General features: G+C 43.2%; 1 protein-coding gene across 6 annotated transcripts in view; it reads right to left on the bottom strand.

Moving 5' to 3' along the window:
• The window catches only part of PTPN13 (protein tyrosine phosphatase non-receptor type 13), a 238,727-nt gene extending 229,680 nt beyond the window's left edge, over positions 1 to 9,047 (bottom strand). For all 6 annotated transcript variants that reach the window (XM_090037019.1, XM_090037020.1, XM_090037021.1 and 3 more), the window contains exon 1: positions 8,708 to 9,047. In XM_090037019.1, the coding sequence (XP_089893145.1) occupies positions 8,708 to 8,714 (7 nt within the window). In that variant the 5' untranslated portion in view covers positions 8,715 to 9,047. The remainder of the gene's footprint in view (positions 1 to 8,707) is intronic.
• Positions 9,048 to 12,902: the final 3,855 nt, after the last annotated feature.

The raw sequence follows: 12,902 nt of genomic DNA, 5'->3' as shown, positions 1-12,902 counted from the left end.
CTAATTATTGTAATAGATTTCTAATTGTAGGCATGTTCTATGTTTTAAACTAAGCATTTCTGAATGCTCATTTTTTAAACATTTTATCAAAAATGGAATATATTCAGAGGCACAGTACTGGCTTCCAAAAAAACTGAAGCTAACCACTAAAGAAGATACAGAAGAGCTGGACAAGTGCAGGACTACCTGAAGGATCATAGGCGAACCATAGGAACTAGAGGGTTGCTATAGACAAATACTCTTTTGTGCAGATGGAGTGTAGTGACACCTCTAGTCTCAGGCTCAATTAAGATAAGCATCTAATAAAAATAATGCAAACACTGGTTTGAACTTAAAATACATACATAAGTACAAGGTTCAGAATTACAAAAAGCATTCAGTCAGTTACATACTATACTTATTTAAGAAACCTGAAAGAAAATTGATAACTAAGAACAAAACTGAAGAGTGGGAAGGGAGGGAGGGAGGTAAGCAAGCAACATTCACTTTCTGCTGTACACTGTTAGTGAATCTCATATATATACAATGTAGTTAAGCAGCTTTATACTATCCTCCATACAATATATAATTGTACAGCTCTTGAGCCAGCAATAGCACATAGTAAAATACTACTAAGATGTTCTTTCAAAAGAAAATATTCCCAACAAGTTTTTTATATCAGCACTTCAATTATGAGAACAGGTAAGAATTTTTTTTAAAAAAAAATCACAAAATTGCATTGACTATTTTTCTGCTGGGGAGTTTCCTGAGATGCTGGGTTATAGGGTGACTCCACTTTGATTTCTGCTTCACCCAAACTTTAAAAACCACTGCCTGAGAGGGGCAGCAGCATTCCTATTGAGGCAGGCTAATAGAGTCAACTGCCTTCATGGCTCATTATATACTTGATTCATGCCAATTTCTCTCCACACCTGTGGCATTAATAACACTCACTTTTTTAATGGACTTGTTCAAACTATCATTTCTTCGGCAATGTTATTGTCTGTTAGCTGCTCCTAACTATGATGATTACAGGACTAGACACAATATCATTTGACTATTTTTTGCCTAATTTATATTAGGCAAACTTTATATATAATCTAGAAAATTACACCAAATACCAATAATTATATTGGTTTTTGCTTTGATCTTAAATAGAATAACACAGAGCTAGGCCCCTATCATATTAGCAAAGCTTCTTGTTTCTCTTTAACTGGAAAAAATAGCTGTTGTGTTCCTGTATGACAAAATACCACACCACCTGCACCCCCCTTTTCAAAATCCCAGATCCACCCCTGCTGGCTTATCACATCATCTGCATATCCTTAACGTAATATCACTCTCTGACAGCTTTGAAATATGAAGACTTGAAGTCTTAAGAGTTCTAGGTGGGACTGATTTTGGAACATGAGGCAATAATGCTTGACCCCCTTAATGCAATTTTAATAGTCCTAAAGGTTTCCTCCCATGTTGTTTCCAAGGCTGTAGTGGACCATTCCATCCAGTGTTCTGTAGGTCAGGTGCTACCATTACTCTTTTACCAGTATAAGAGATTGAAAACCACTCTATACCCGTAAAAGAACTGAAGTTCGGTGCACTCATACTGGTTTAAAAATTGTAGAACCTGGTCTAACATTTACACCCCCCACTACCAAAGGGTGGTGTTCACTACTGATCTAAACTATCTAAACTATGTGGCTTACAGAAAACTGTGCAACTTAGATTGATTCCACCTCGGGTGTCTTGAATGTCTGATCTTACTCCCATACAATTCAGTGGCAAAACTCCTTCTGACTTCAACAGTACAGAGTGAAAGCTTGTGTTAGGCTGTTAAAAGATGAACTTTTATTGTATGCTTCATTAGTATAACCATTAGAAGATATGACTGAGTACAAAGTAGGATCAACTTACTAACAACAGAATATTATGCAAAGAGTCAAACTGCTGACCCCCCCCCCCTTAAAAACGTAAATGGTATGATGAGAAAGGGCACTGTAAGATTCTGGTTATTAACACTGTTCACTGATGTTGATTAGCATTTTGTTGCGTCATTTAATTGCATGTGTTTGATTAAATCGATGGAGTAAAACAAGCAATTCTGGCTGAGAAAATAATTAATAGTAAAAAACAAACAAAATACAGTGTATTTTATTATGAATTAGAAAGAAAAGCACTAATGGCAAGACATACTAGTCACAAATATCACACAAGCCTTTTGGCTGCAGTATTCATTATTCTTATAATTTATTTCTCACTTACTTTTTGGCAGAGGCTTAATCAACTACTACACTTGAGACATAGTGACAAACAGCAGGTATTTATATTTTGATAAAATGATCCTTAAAAATAAAATAGCAATAAGTTTAGATTTGTTTATATAAAATTGATATAAAAATCGAAATTGGTTATTTTTGAGCCATCTTTCCTGTAACGCAACATGCAAACTTAAATTTATATCACAGAACATAGAACATGAAAACTTCATTTTACATCAGAAATTATACCTTACAGCAGAAGCTGAAAATACTGCATTCCTACTTCAACCATTTAAATAAATCTAAGCTTTGCTTTAAACCCTTCTGTTGCTTTTATTTGGTGAATTTATATATTTTAAGTAATTTTTCTTAAAATAGCATACATAGTAAAATTAAACACCTTTGCTACTGAGCAAAAATAATTTAGGAGTTATACATTTTGCAGTTTACCACATTTCAATAATAAAGTGAAACAGCTTCAAAAGAATCTAACTCATGGTAAGTATCTGTCTTTATTAGCTCATCTCTTTTTCATTCTTTTCTCTGACCTTACAACAGAGAATTATGTAGGTTTATTGGTTTTTATTCTTCTTACACAACCACCTACTCATGTTTACATGAAAAGTAATGCAGCTGACATGTATGCACTATACAGTTCAGAAAAGGGATTAATATTAAAACGGGAAAATCCCTTCAATGGAACAAAGTTAATCACTGGGAACTTAATACACTGAACAAGGAGCTGCAAATTAGAGTATCTGTAATCTTTGATATAATGAGATAAATTATGTTCTGTCTGCAACCAGTAATAACTTAAAACCTTGCACTCAGTTTCTGGTCCTTTTCTCAAGCAGGATTTGAGAGACTACCCAATCCCCAAGTACAGAGAAGGCGGGGGGGGGGTGGAGAACCAAACAAGAAAACCCAAACAGAGTATGGAAATGGCACGAAATGTTTAAAGACTTGTGTCTCAAACCTTTTAACTTAGTCAGGAATTATATTAGCCCGTGAAGCCAACAAGTATACACCAATGCCAAACAGTCAACAAAAGCAGAGTTTTAATAAAACATAAAATCTTAAAATCATGTTAATGCTAAAAGGATATCTAGGACTTTGCCCAATACCTAGAACTGGTGCCATTTGGCCCTTAGATAACTGGAGGTTTTCAATTTCACTTGCAAAATCACTGGTGCAAATCTGAGCAGTTATAGCTTGTGTGTCATAAAAGGATAAATAAAATGTAAGATGGTAATCTAAAAGTTAAGGTCCTTTTTAGAGCAATTCTTTCATTATACCAAAGCCACATGTGAATGAGATGCTTCTAAAATATTATCTGCTGTGAACTCTTGCCAAAGCAATATCAGGTTGGAGTCCCAACATTCCCACACTCATTGAAGGGAGAAAAAGTTCTTGAGACCTCTCTGAGAATTACTTCTCATCACCTATTAGCTTTACACTAGGCATACTCTGAAGAATTCCTCTAGTGCCAGGACACTGGACTCAGGTTGCACTTATTTGGGATTCCCAAAAAAATCTAGATTAAAGTCTTAATTAGATGCCTCCATATCTTCAAAACAACTTCAAATGAAATATATGAACATAAGACAGAGTGGAGAGGTACTTAAAAACAGTATCAGGACTTCACTGTTGGATTAACTATGATCTTTATTGCACAGTATGCTCAAACTGCACTTTCAGACAGCTGGGAAAGAGATTTAACAAGGAGAAAAACACAGGAGCATTTCCTGTTAAAGTTGCAGCATGTATTTCAAGTTTACAGCACATCTACAAATCATCTGTAATTGCACACATGCAGTATAGCCACCCAGGCAGTATTTCAGCACAAGAGTTTGTTTGTTTTTTTAATACAACACTGGACAAGTTTAGATATGCCACTTCTGAGCTGCCTTTTCACATGTATTCCCAGGAGCAGGTGTATATATTAAGTACAATAATCAAAATTAAGATGACATTGTCAAGACAAGAGCTAAGATTCATTTTTTTCCAAAACCTCATCCAGTTCAGTAGGTAGTTTCCCTTCCATCTCTCAAAACAGAACTACAGTACATATTAGTTAAAAATTATAGCATTCCCACTAGCTTTTTCCCTAAAATGTCATCTGCTAAGAGCAGTTATGGTTAATATCATGCCCTTTTATGGCTGGAGTTATTCAAATACACATTTTGTGCCCTTCTGGCCTGATATATTTAGTTTACTAAAGAATACATATGAGGTAACATAACAGAACAAACATTTTTTTCCTCTGCAATGTTAGCAGCACTGGAGTTTCTTATGCTAAAAGGAACTGAACTACATTATGACAAATGTTACAAATTTATGAAGCACACTGTCAATTAGGAGAAATTTCCTCACTTGCTAAATTGAATCCGGTAGAGACCATGATGAGCATGCTAATCTGGTACAGCCCAAGATAAGCACACTTCTTCCATGGATCCCACAGAGGGAAACTTAGTGCCTTACCCTGCCACTGGCCTCTTACATGACCGTAAACAATGAACTGGCCGGCCAACCTTCTTCCTTTTGACTTTTATGAAGGGATGAAAGTATGTTGATGCCAAAGAGTAGGTCTGTCTACTCACCAGCTATTTATTTATTATTTATCATAATTTGTGTAGCACAGGCAAGATCCTAGGCAAAATAAAAATACCAATACTATTTTCCCTATTTATAAATACAAACTTTCCTGTACCCTAGGAGCAGGTAGGGATGGGAAACACTTCTTTGAGATGTGCTACCCATATTTGCAGATGTGCAGCATTCATTAATAGTTAACAGGCGACACACATTAATTTATTATGACATATACGGTTTTCCAACCTCACTTGCCCAACAGGAAATGAAAAGCTAGCATAATCACTTACTAGATGTTTACTTTATCCAGTAAGTGCTTTGTATCAAGACCTTATTTCTCTCCTTGTTTCATTGACTCCTCTTCATTTCAAGATAATAAAACTCTAGTACCCAACTGTTGGTAAATACAGACACCTGCATGCAAGAAAGGCCTACCTACAAGCTGACCTGCAAAGCATTCATTAAACCTTCCTGTCAGATCCATGCCTGAAATAGTAATTTCTTTTCAATTCTAAGTCAAACATCCAAGCTGTGGAGCTGCCAAAACTTCTCTCTTTTGAGTCTGATCCAGCTCCCAGTAAAATTAATGGGGATGTTATCAATGATATCAGTGGAAGCAGGACTGTATCTCTTGAGATGGGTACACTGAAATCTATTCAAAAGCCTTTCTAAAGACTTGTTACACCTCTCATTTAAGTCAATGATGGTCTTCTGACTGACTTCGGTAGACTTTGAACTAAGTTCTGTGGAAGTGGTACTCAACCACAGTGCCACAGACTCTTTCAGGAGTGCTGCAGCATGGGTGTCAGAGCCAGGTGGAACTGCCCAGCATGCCTGATGCCAAGCCAGGCAGCATGAGAAGAGCTGAAGCATGGCCATGGGTTCCTGCCTGTGTTCATGTATATGATAAACCTAAAGCAGGTAGGAGTGCCCACTCTTCCTGCAGCACTTCCCAGTCTGATCTTGCATGGTGTCTCCCAGAAATAGGCGCATGGGACTCTTTATCTGCCCTGCACCCCTCTGTTTCTGGTAGGAGCATGGCAGGGCCAGGCTGGGAAGGGCTGCAACAAGAGTAGGTGCTTTTGCCTGCTTTGGACTTCTCCAACTGTGTAGAAGGTGTGTAGTGCACTTTTACCTGGTGGCAGCAGCAGTTGCAGCACCCTGGTAGAGAAGCCCTGAGGTAAGGTGAGGCAGAACGACAGAATTTCTCAAATTGGGTGCTACCAAATTCAAAGTCAGTTATGGAAGGGTGCCCTGAATCTAAAAGGTTGAGAACCACTGCTCTGTGGTATGATCCTGTCAAGAGAAGCCCTTCCACCAGTGGAGGAATCCACATGAAAGCAAGAGTGGGATCTTTATCAGTTTAGAATATATGCTCATTAAAATGGGAGAAAATTTAGCCAGACGGTAAGCTCTTCAATGTCTGGCTTTTTTTTTTTTTTTAATATAGAATTACTTAACAACAGTGAACACTCATTCTGATTGTGTTAAGGTACAGGTAACAAGCAACTTTATTACTGGGGCTTCTAGAAGTTAGAGAAAGGCCTTAAGTCTCTTTACCTGAATAATTTATGCTAAGGGCAGCTTCCACAGAACAGTCTATTCAGCCCCATCTAGTTACCTATCTCTTTTTGCAGTAGCGTTAGAGTTTGCTACTTATGATTTGTTAACAAATGTTTTATTAAACTACTTTTCAGTGACAAGAGATAACTGTACAGCTCCAAAGTAGTAAAACCAAAAAAACCACAAAGCTATTTTGACATATTTTGTCTCTTGTGGCCACCATTCTTGTTTTATGTTAAGATATTTCTTACATGTAAGCAGCATCTGCAAGAGTACTATAGATGCTGGCAAAAACAGAGAGGGGCATGCAAGATAAAATACAAATATTCTTGATAAAAGAAAAATATACTGGAAGATTTGGTTGCATATTGTATTGGACCTGTATTACCAAACAAATCTATGTAAGAGCAATATGATATTTTCCCCAGCTGTATTTTTTATACAAGAACATTGCTATTTAAATAGGTTTCCTATCTAAGATTTGGTTATTTATTCTAAACCCTGGTTGCTTCTCAGTTCCAACTCGCACATCCTGTAGAAGCCTTGCTATACATATCTAATGTCCTGCAATCCACAGGCTTACAGAGACAGAGGATGCAGCTACCTGAGATAGTACTTAGCATGGGACGGAGTGCCTCTTCCCAGGGTTGGAACTTACAGTATTAACTGAAATCTTTACATTTTCATTTTGAAAATAATGTATGACTTGGAAACAAAGACTGGGTTTTTTTGCATGACAACACCATGCAGATGCCAGCCAAGAGCTTGGCAGAACTACATGGTATTAACCCAGTTATACCATTCAGTCAGATGCCTGACATCTTCCCATTCCAGAAATTTGGGAATTCATTGTTACTGCCCTTGCAAGTTCCAAAAACAAGGACTTTTACATTTACTTCCCACAATTCAACCCAATTAAGGTGCTTAGACATATATAAAGTGCAACCAGCTCCACAGCCTTAAGTTTTCACATCCTGCATTTATTTCAGATCCCACCTTCAAAATAAAGCCGGTTCCCTAATATTTCCCCAACAAATAGGAGGAATACAGAACAGCTCCTGACACCTCCCTATGAAGTTGCTGCCTTTGTTGTTTTAAACATGCAATTTTAAGAGCATGACACAATCTACAACAGAAGAAAGAGTATCCTGTGGTTTGCAGAGGTGTTGATCACAGCAAGTTAAGCAGCCAACGAAACCTACGCTTATTTCTCATCACCAGCCAGCAGAGTCACCTTTAATATCTACCACGTACTGCAAACACTAAATTCTTCCCTCAAAGTATTCATTCTTGACTTGTAGTACCCAATGACAAGCCGTCCTCAAACAGCAACTCCTTCCCCACACCCAGCTACACACATTCACTGCCTTGTGAACCTTAAAATCCAATTCAACCCTATATTCTTTAGACAAGAAGTAAAAGGGGGGTGGGGAATGGAGAAGGAACAACAATCAAACTACTTGCTTGATCTACTATTACTCTCTCTCTCCTCCCTGCATTCTTTTAATGCAACATGAACAGAAATTCTGCCAGCATGTTAAAAAAAGAAAAAAAAGAAAAAGAAATTAGAAACAGACATGGGCCTGCTTTTCAAGCTTGCCCACAAATCCGAGTGGCTCAACTTGCTCTCCTCTCTACCTGTAGCTTTTTTGTTTCATGGAGCCCAGGTTTCATTCAAGCCAGGCAAGCATGGGTGCAGAAGGATGAATGGTGAATGTGCCTGGCAGAGAGACACCTATATGTCTGCCTCACAGACCCTCCAGAAAGCCAAAAATCAACATCAAGCAGCAGAGAAACCCCATCACTGTCCCTGTTCCCCTGTGTCATCTCCAAGGCCTAAATCTCCCCCAGGAAGCTACTTTGTAGGCCCCACTGAGGCAGTTCTCTGTGAGGGATCTCCCCCATCCCTTGGCTATTTGTGGGTCCCACTGAAGAGGGTTTCTGGGCATCTCCCCCATCCCCAGGGCTTGTTCAAGGGATCTCCCAGCTACTTTGTGAGCCCAATGAGGCAGTTCCCTGGGAGGCATCTCTTTCATACCCTGGCTATTTTGCGGCTCCCACTGAAGTGGTTCTCTGGGTAGCCCCCTCCCCAGCGGGTCACTTTGTTCTCTGAAGCTCTCCCCCAGCTGTCACGTACTTTGCAGGCCCAGCGAGGCCGCTCCCAGGGCATTCCCCCAACCCCAGCATAACCCAGCCTCCACGCAGCTGCCCGGCCTCAGCCCCTCCACTCCTCGGGCCAGGCCGGGCCGGGGCCGGGCCGGGCCGGGCCGGGCCCGGAGGGCGACGCAGCGCAGGAAGCCGAAGCGGCGCCGACTCACCGGGCATCCCAGAGCACGTCCTAGAGCGCGGTGAGGGGATGGCGGAGGCGCGGCGGCATCTCCTCCTCGTCCTCCTACTGCAGCTGTGGAGCCCAGGCCGGGCTAGACACCGCGGCGTCCCCCTGCCCTGCTGCTGCTGCGGGCTGTAACCATTGCAACGCGCGGCAAGCCGCTGCCGGCCCGCCCCGCCGCGGGGAAGCTGCTGACACGGCCCGGCCGCCTCCCTCCCCCGCGCTGGGGCTTGTGCTCCTCAGCGGCCTCCAGGCCCGCCCAGCTGAGGTTCTGATTTTGCCCACTGTGTGCGGGGGAGGGAGGAATGCGATGCCCTCCCTGCAGGAGAAGCCCAGCCCCTCGGAGGGGGAGGGCTGCCAACCCTCCAGGATTGCCCTGGGGTGGATTCGATCTAAATCTTCAGGAGACTGTTGAGTCACCTAGGAGATAGAGGGCATTCATTAAAACAAACATTAAATGTTGAATCTGATTTATACAGTAATCCAGTGGGTTTTTGAAATGTAGATGACTACATGTGTAAAGTCTATGCGTCATAATCCATAACTGATATAGGTGAGCATGCAGGCATGTTCACATTGTGTGTCCCCAGATAGGCTGGCGTTCCGGAAACCTCCTGGAATAGATGCAGAGTTGGCAACCGTAGGGAGGAGGGTTTCCAACTCTTCATTCTCCCCCTCCCCCTCCCCCCAAGTATTGCTAGGTGTACAATAATTATTGTATTAATACGATAATTTCAACCCTGGTACCGTCCATCAGAGTAAAAGTATTCAAAGTGTGGGATAATTTTGATGCACGATATGCAAAAACCAAGTAACTGCCAGGGGGCATGTTTGCACATGCACATTTACTGCACGGTAACCATCACTGTGCAGAAACTGAAAAATTGCTGTGCAGTCCTGGAGGAATCTACATGTGCATGCCTGTACCGCACAGTAAATATGGCAACTTATGCATAAGTGGTGGGGGGAAATATTATATGGAGGGGATAAGACCCGCCTGACCCCCACTCCGCCCCTGCCTCCCGCCAACTGGGCCATTGTGGGGCTTGCATGTGCTGGTGGTATACATGGTGGTAGAGGAGCAGCTGCATCCTGAGCTGCATCAGGCACTGTGGGATGGCAGTGCCATGAAGCTACTGCTATTGCTGGCCACCATTAAAAGATTGGGGGGGCTAAGCCCCGTTAGCCCTGATCTTCCACCACCTATAATCACTTACGCCAACTTGAACGTAAATTTGATACCTGCATGCAGGTATCAAATTTATGCCCAATTAGTTACTACGCAGTATCACATACGTAGATGTCTTACTGTGCAGTAACACTGTGTACGTGGACTGACTTGGGACTAACTTTAGTCCACACACAGCATTACTGTGTTTTAATGCCTGCACATGTAGGCGCCAACATAAACTCGCTTACTATGTAGTAAATTACTGCACAGTAAATTTAATGCACAGTAAATGCACATGTAGACACTCCCAGGGAGTCTTAACTGACCTTTGGGCTTGCTGTCAGCACTTTCTTATGACTCCTTGCTTCAAAATATAGAAATGCTTCAACTTTGATGACTCAGTTCTCTCACTCCTGGCATGTTATAGTGAGCAATATAAAGTAAATATGAAGACTTATTTCCATGCTTATTTGCATAGTGTTTTGCATATTTTTCAGTGTATGATAGTTTTTCAGCAAATATGATAATTTTGAGCTTACAATAATTTCATATTTAAGACCTGGCAACGCTGCCCCTCTTTGTGTCCCCTGAGCCCAGTGGCAGTTCTCAGATTCTGGCACCGGCCTCAAGAGGCATGAAGAACCTGGGGCGCAGGGGGATGATGAACATCTGAAAGCTCTCCTCCTCTCAGCTTCTGCCACCAGACTGCATCTATGTGAAAGGAAATGTTTCTTCTTGGAGAGAGATGACCACCCCTCCCCACCACCTTGGTCCTCACTCCTGGGGTCTCATCCCTTTGGCAGAAAGGGAAAGAAAAGGAGACTCCTTTAAGGGCTTACAAAGAAGGAATGGTAACCCAAATGGAAACCATCATAATGCCCCTTTCTAAATCCATGGTGTGCCCAGACCTGGAATACTGTGCCCAATTCTGGTCGCCACATCTCAAAAACACATATAGAAGAACTCAAGATGGTCCAGAGAAGGGCAACAAGGATGATGAGTGGCATGGAGGGGATTCTGTATGAGGAGACTAAAGAGGCTAGGCCTATTCAGTTTAGAAAAAGGGATGCTTGGGGTCAGGAACATGATAAGCATTTACAAAATACTGGATGGCAAAGAGAAAGCAAATAAGGATTTATCATTTAATCTCTCTCTCTCTGAGTACAAGAACCAGGGGTCACAAAATGAAACTATTGGGTTTAATTTGACAGATTCTTAGAGGAAAGTAGTTACTAAGTGCAGGAATTAGGGGCACAGCCTTTGAATCAGAACTTCCTAGACCTTAAATGTTGGAGGCTGCTACTGAGAGAGGAATAGTGGAAGAAATCTTGGTCACACCCAGTTTACTTTCCCTTTCAACATCCACTCTCTGCCACTATGTGACACTGGTCTATTTGTTGCTTTACAAGATTCATGGGGCAATGCCCACCAAGTAAACTGTTAGCTTCCTTTACACAGGGAGGCTACTGAGAAGGCAACAAGTTATTACTTGGGACAAATGATGAAAAAAGGCAGGGATGGCAGTGACAGTCAAAGAAGTGTGCCAAGGGGGAACACTGAGCAGAGTACACCGGGCAGTGTCCACTGGCTCTTGAATGAGTCCAAGGAACCAGTGGATGCCTCTCAGTGGTATTCTGCCTGGAGATGGGACCATACTGGGGAAACATATGGGGGTGCTGTGTGACACATGTCACTGGGCAAAGTGAACCTATGGTCTGGCCCAGTAAATGGCAAGTCTTATGTTTTTATATTGTTATATCCTTCTCTGAGAACCCCATAACTTTATATTGGGAGGGAAAGGAGCCATTTCTTTGGAGAGGGAGCCTCCAGCTTGAGGGCTGGAGGAGGAATGAAGGTTTAATCCCTTTCCCTAGGGAACGCATGTCAGAAGTAGGACAAGAATATGAGAGAGATGCCATTCTACCACACCATTCTCCTTTGCTTCTCCAGGGTCCCATATATTAGCAAGGCTAGGGGAAGGCAGTCTGATATTCTTCATGCTGCTTCTCATCCCAACATCTTGGAGGTTTGAACTGTCTTTAAGGTGGGCACACTCCTGTCTTCTCCATCTTGGTTTTCAAGGTTGCAGGAGAGTAAGGCCTGACTTGATTAGGCATGTCACAGGAGCACTGAGGTGTCCTGTGCCTTAGATAAGTGGAAGGAGAGATGTCAATCAGCAGGGCAGTGTAGCTGCAGGTTGCTATGGCAACCAGCTGGTCAGGTGACCAGAAGCGGGCGGGGCCGGGTCCTTTATAACAGCTCAGGCTGGGGCCTAGCAGTAGTTCCCCTCTGGCAGCTGTAGGATCTGCAGCTCTGTGGGAGAGCTGAGCAGCAGGGTCAATGATGGTGGTTTGGCTGGCTGCAATGATGGGAGGGGGAGGACACACACTGTGTGGAGTTTGGATTATAAACCGGTAGGCCTTTTGTTATGTTGTGGCTGGCTGGCTGGCTGTTTGGTTTATTTATGGTTATGCCGGAGGACTGGGTGAGGCTGTAGGGGCGTGAGGAGGCCTCACAGGAGTGCCCCAGTGGCTTGGGGGCTCCTGGTGCCCAGCAGGGGGCACGGAGCGGGTGCCACAGTCAGCACAGCGGACGAGTGCCGGAGAGATGCTCAGTGAGTGGGGGTTGTAGCCCCAGCATGGGAGGCGCGGCTTAGGCCCCGGGAGGGGGCAGCAGGGTGCGAGAGGCGCGGCTTAGGCCCCGGGAGGGGGCAGCAGGCTGAGTGGTAGCCCAAGGACATGCCAGGCCCAGGGGCGCTGGTAACAGGGCGGCGGCTACGTGCCAGGCCCAGGAGTGCCGGTAACGACAGAAGTTCTAGAGAGGGGCGCCGGGGCGAGACAGCCCAGGGGCACCAAGAGTGTGGTAAGCCCAGGGGTGCCAGAGAGGGGCACCAGGGTCTGATAGGCCCAGGGGCACCAGTGAGGGCGCCAGAGGGCAAGGGACCAAACAATGTCCAGAGAACAGCTGCAAGGCTTGGGGCGTGCTAAAGGGGAGGTAGGAGACACGCATAGCC

The sequence above is a fragment of the Crocodylus siamensis genome, chromosome 2, assembly GCF_052110815.1.
Source record: "Crocodylus siamensis isolate JL-2025a chromosome 2, ASM5211081v1, whole genome shotgun sequence".
Taxonomy (NCBI): Eukaryota; Metazoa; Chordata; order Crocodylia; family Crocodylidae; genus Crocodylus; species Crocodylus siamensis.
The sequence above is the reverse complement of the archived record's forward strand: the minus strand, read 5'-3'. Positions and strand labels throughout refer to the sequence as shown.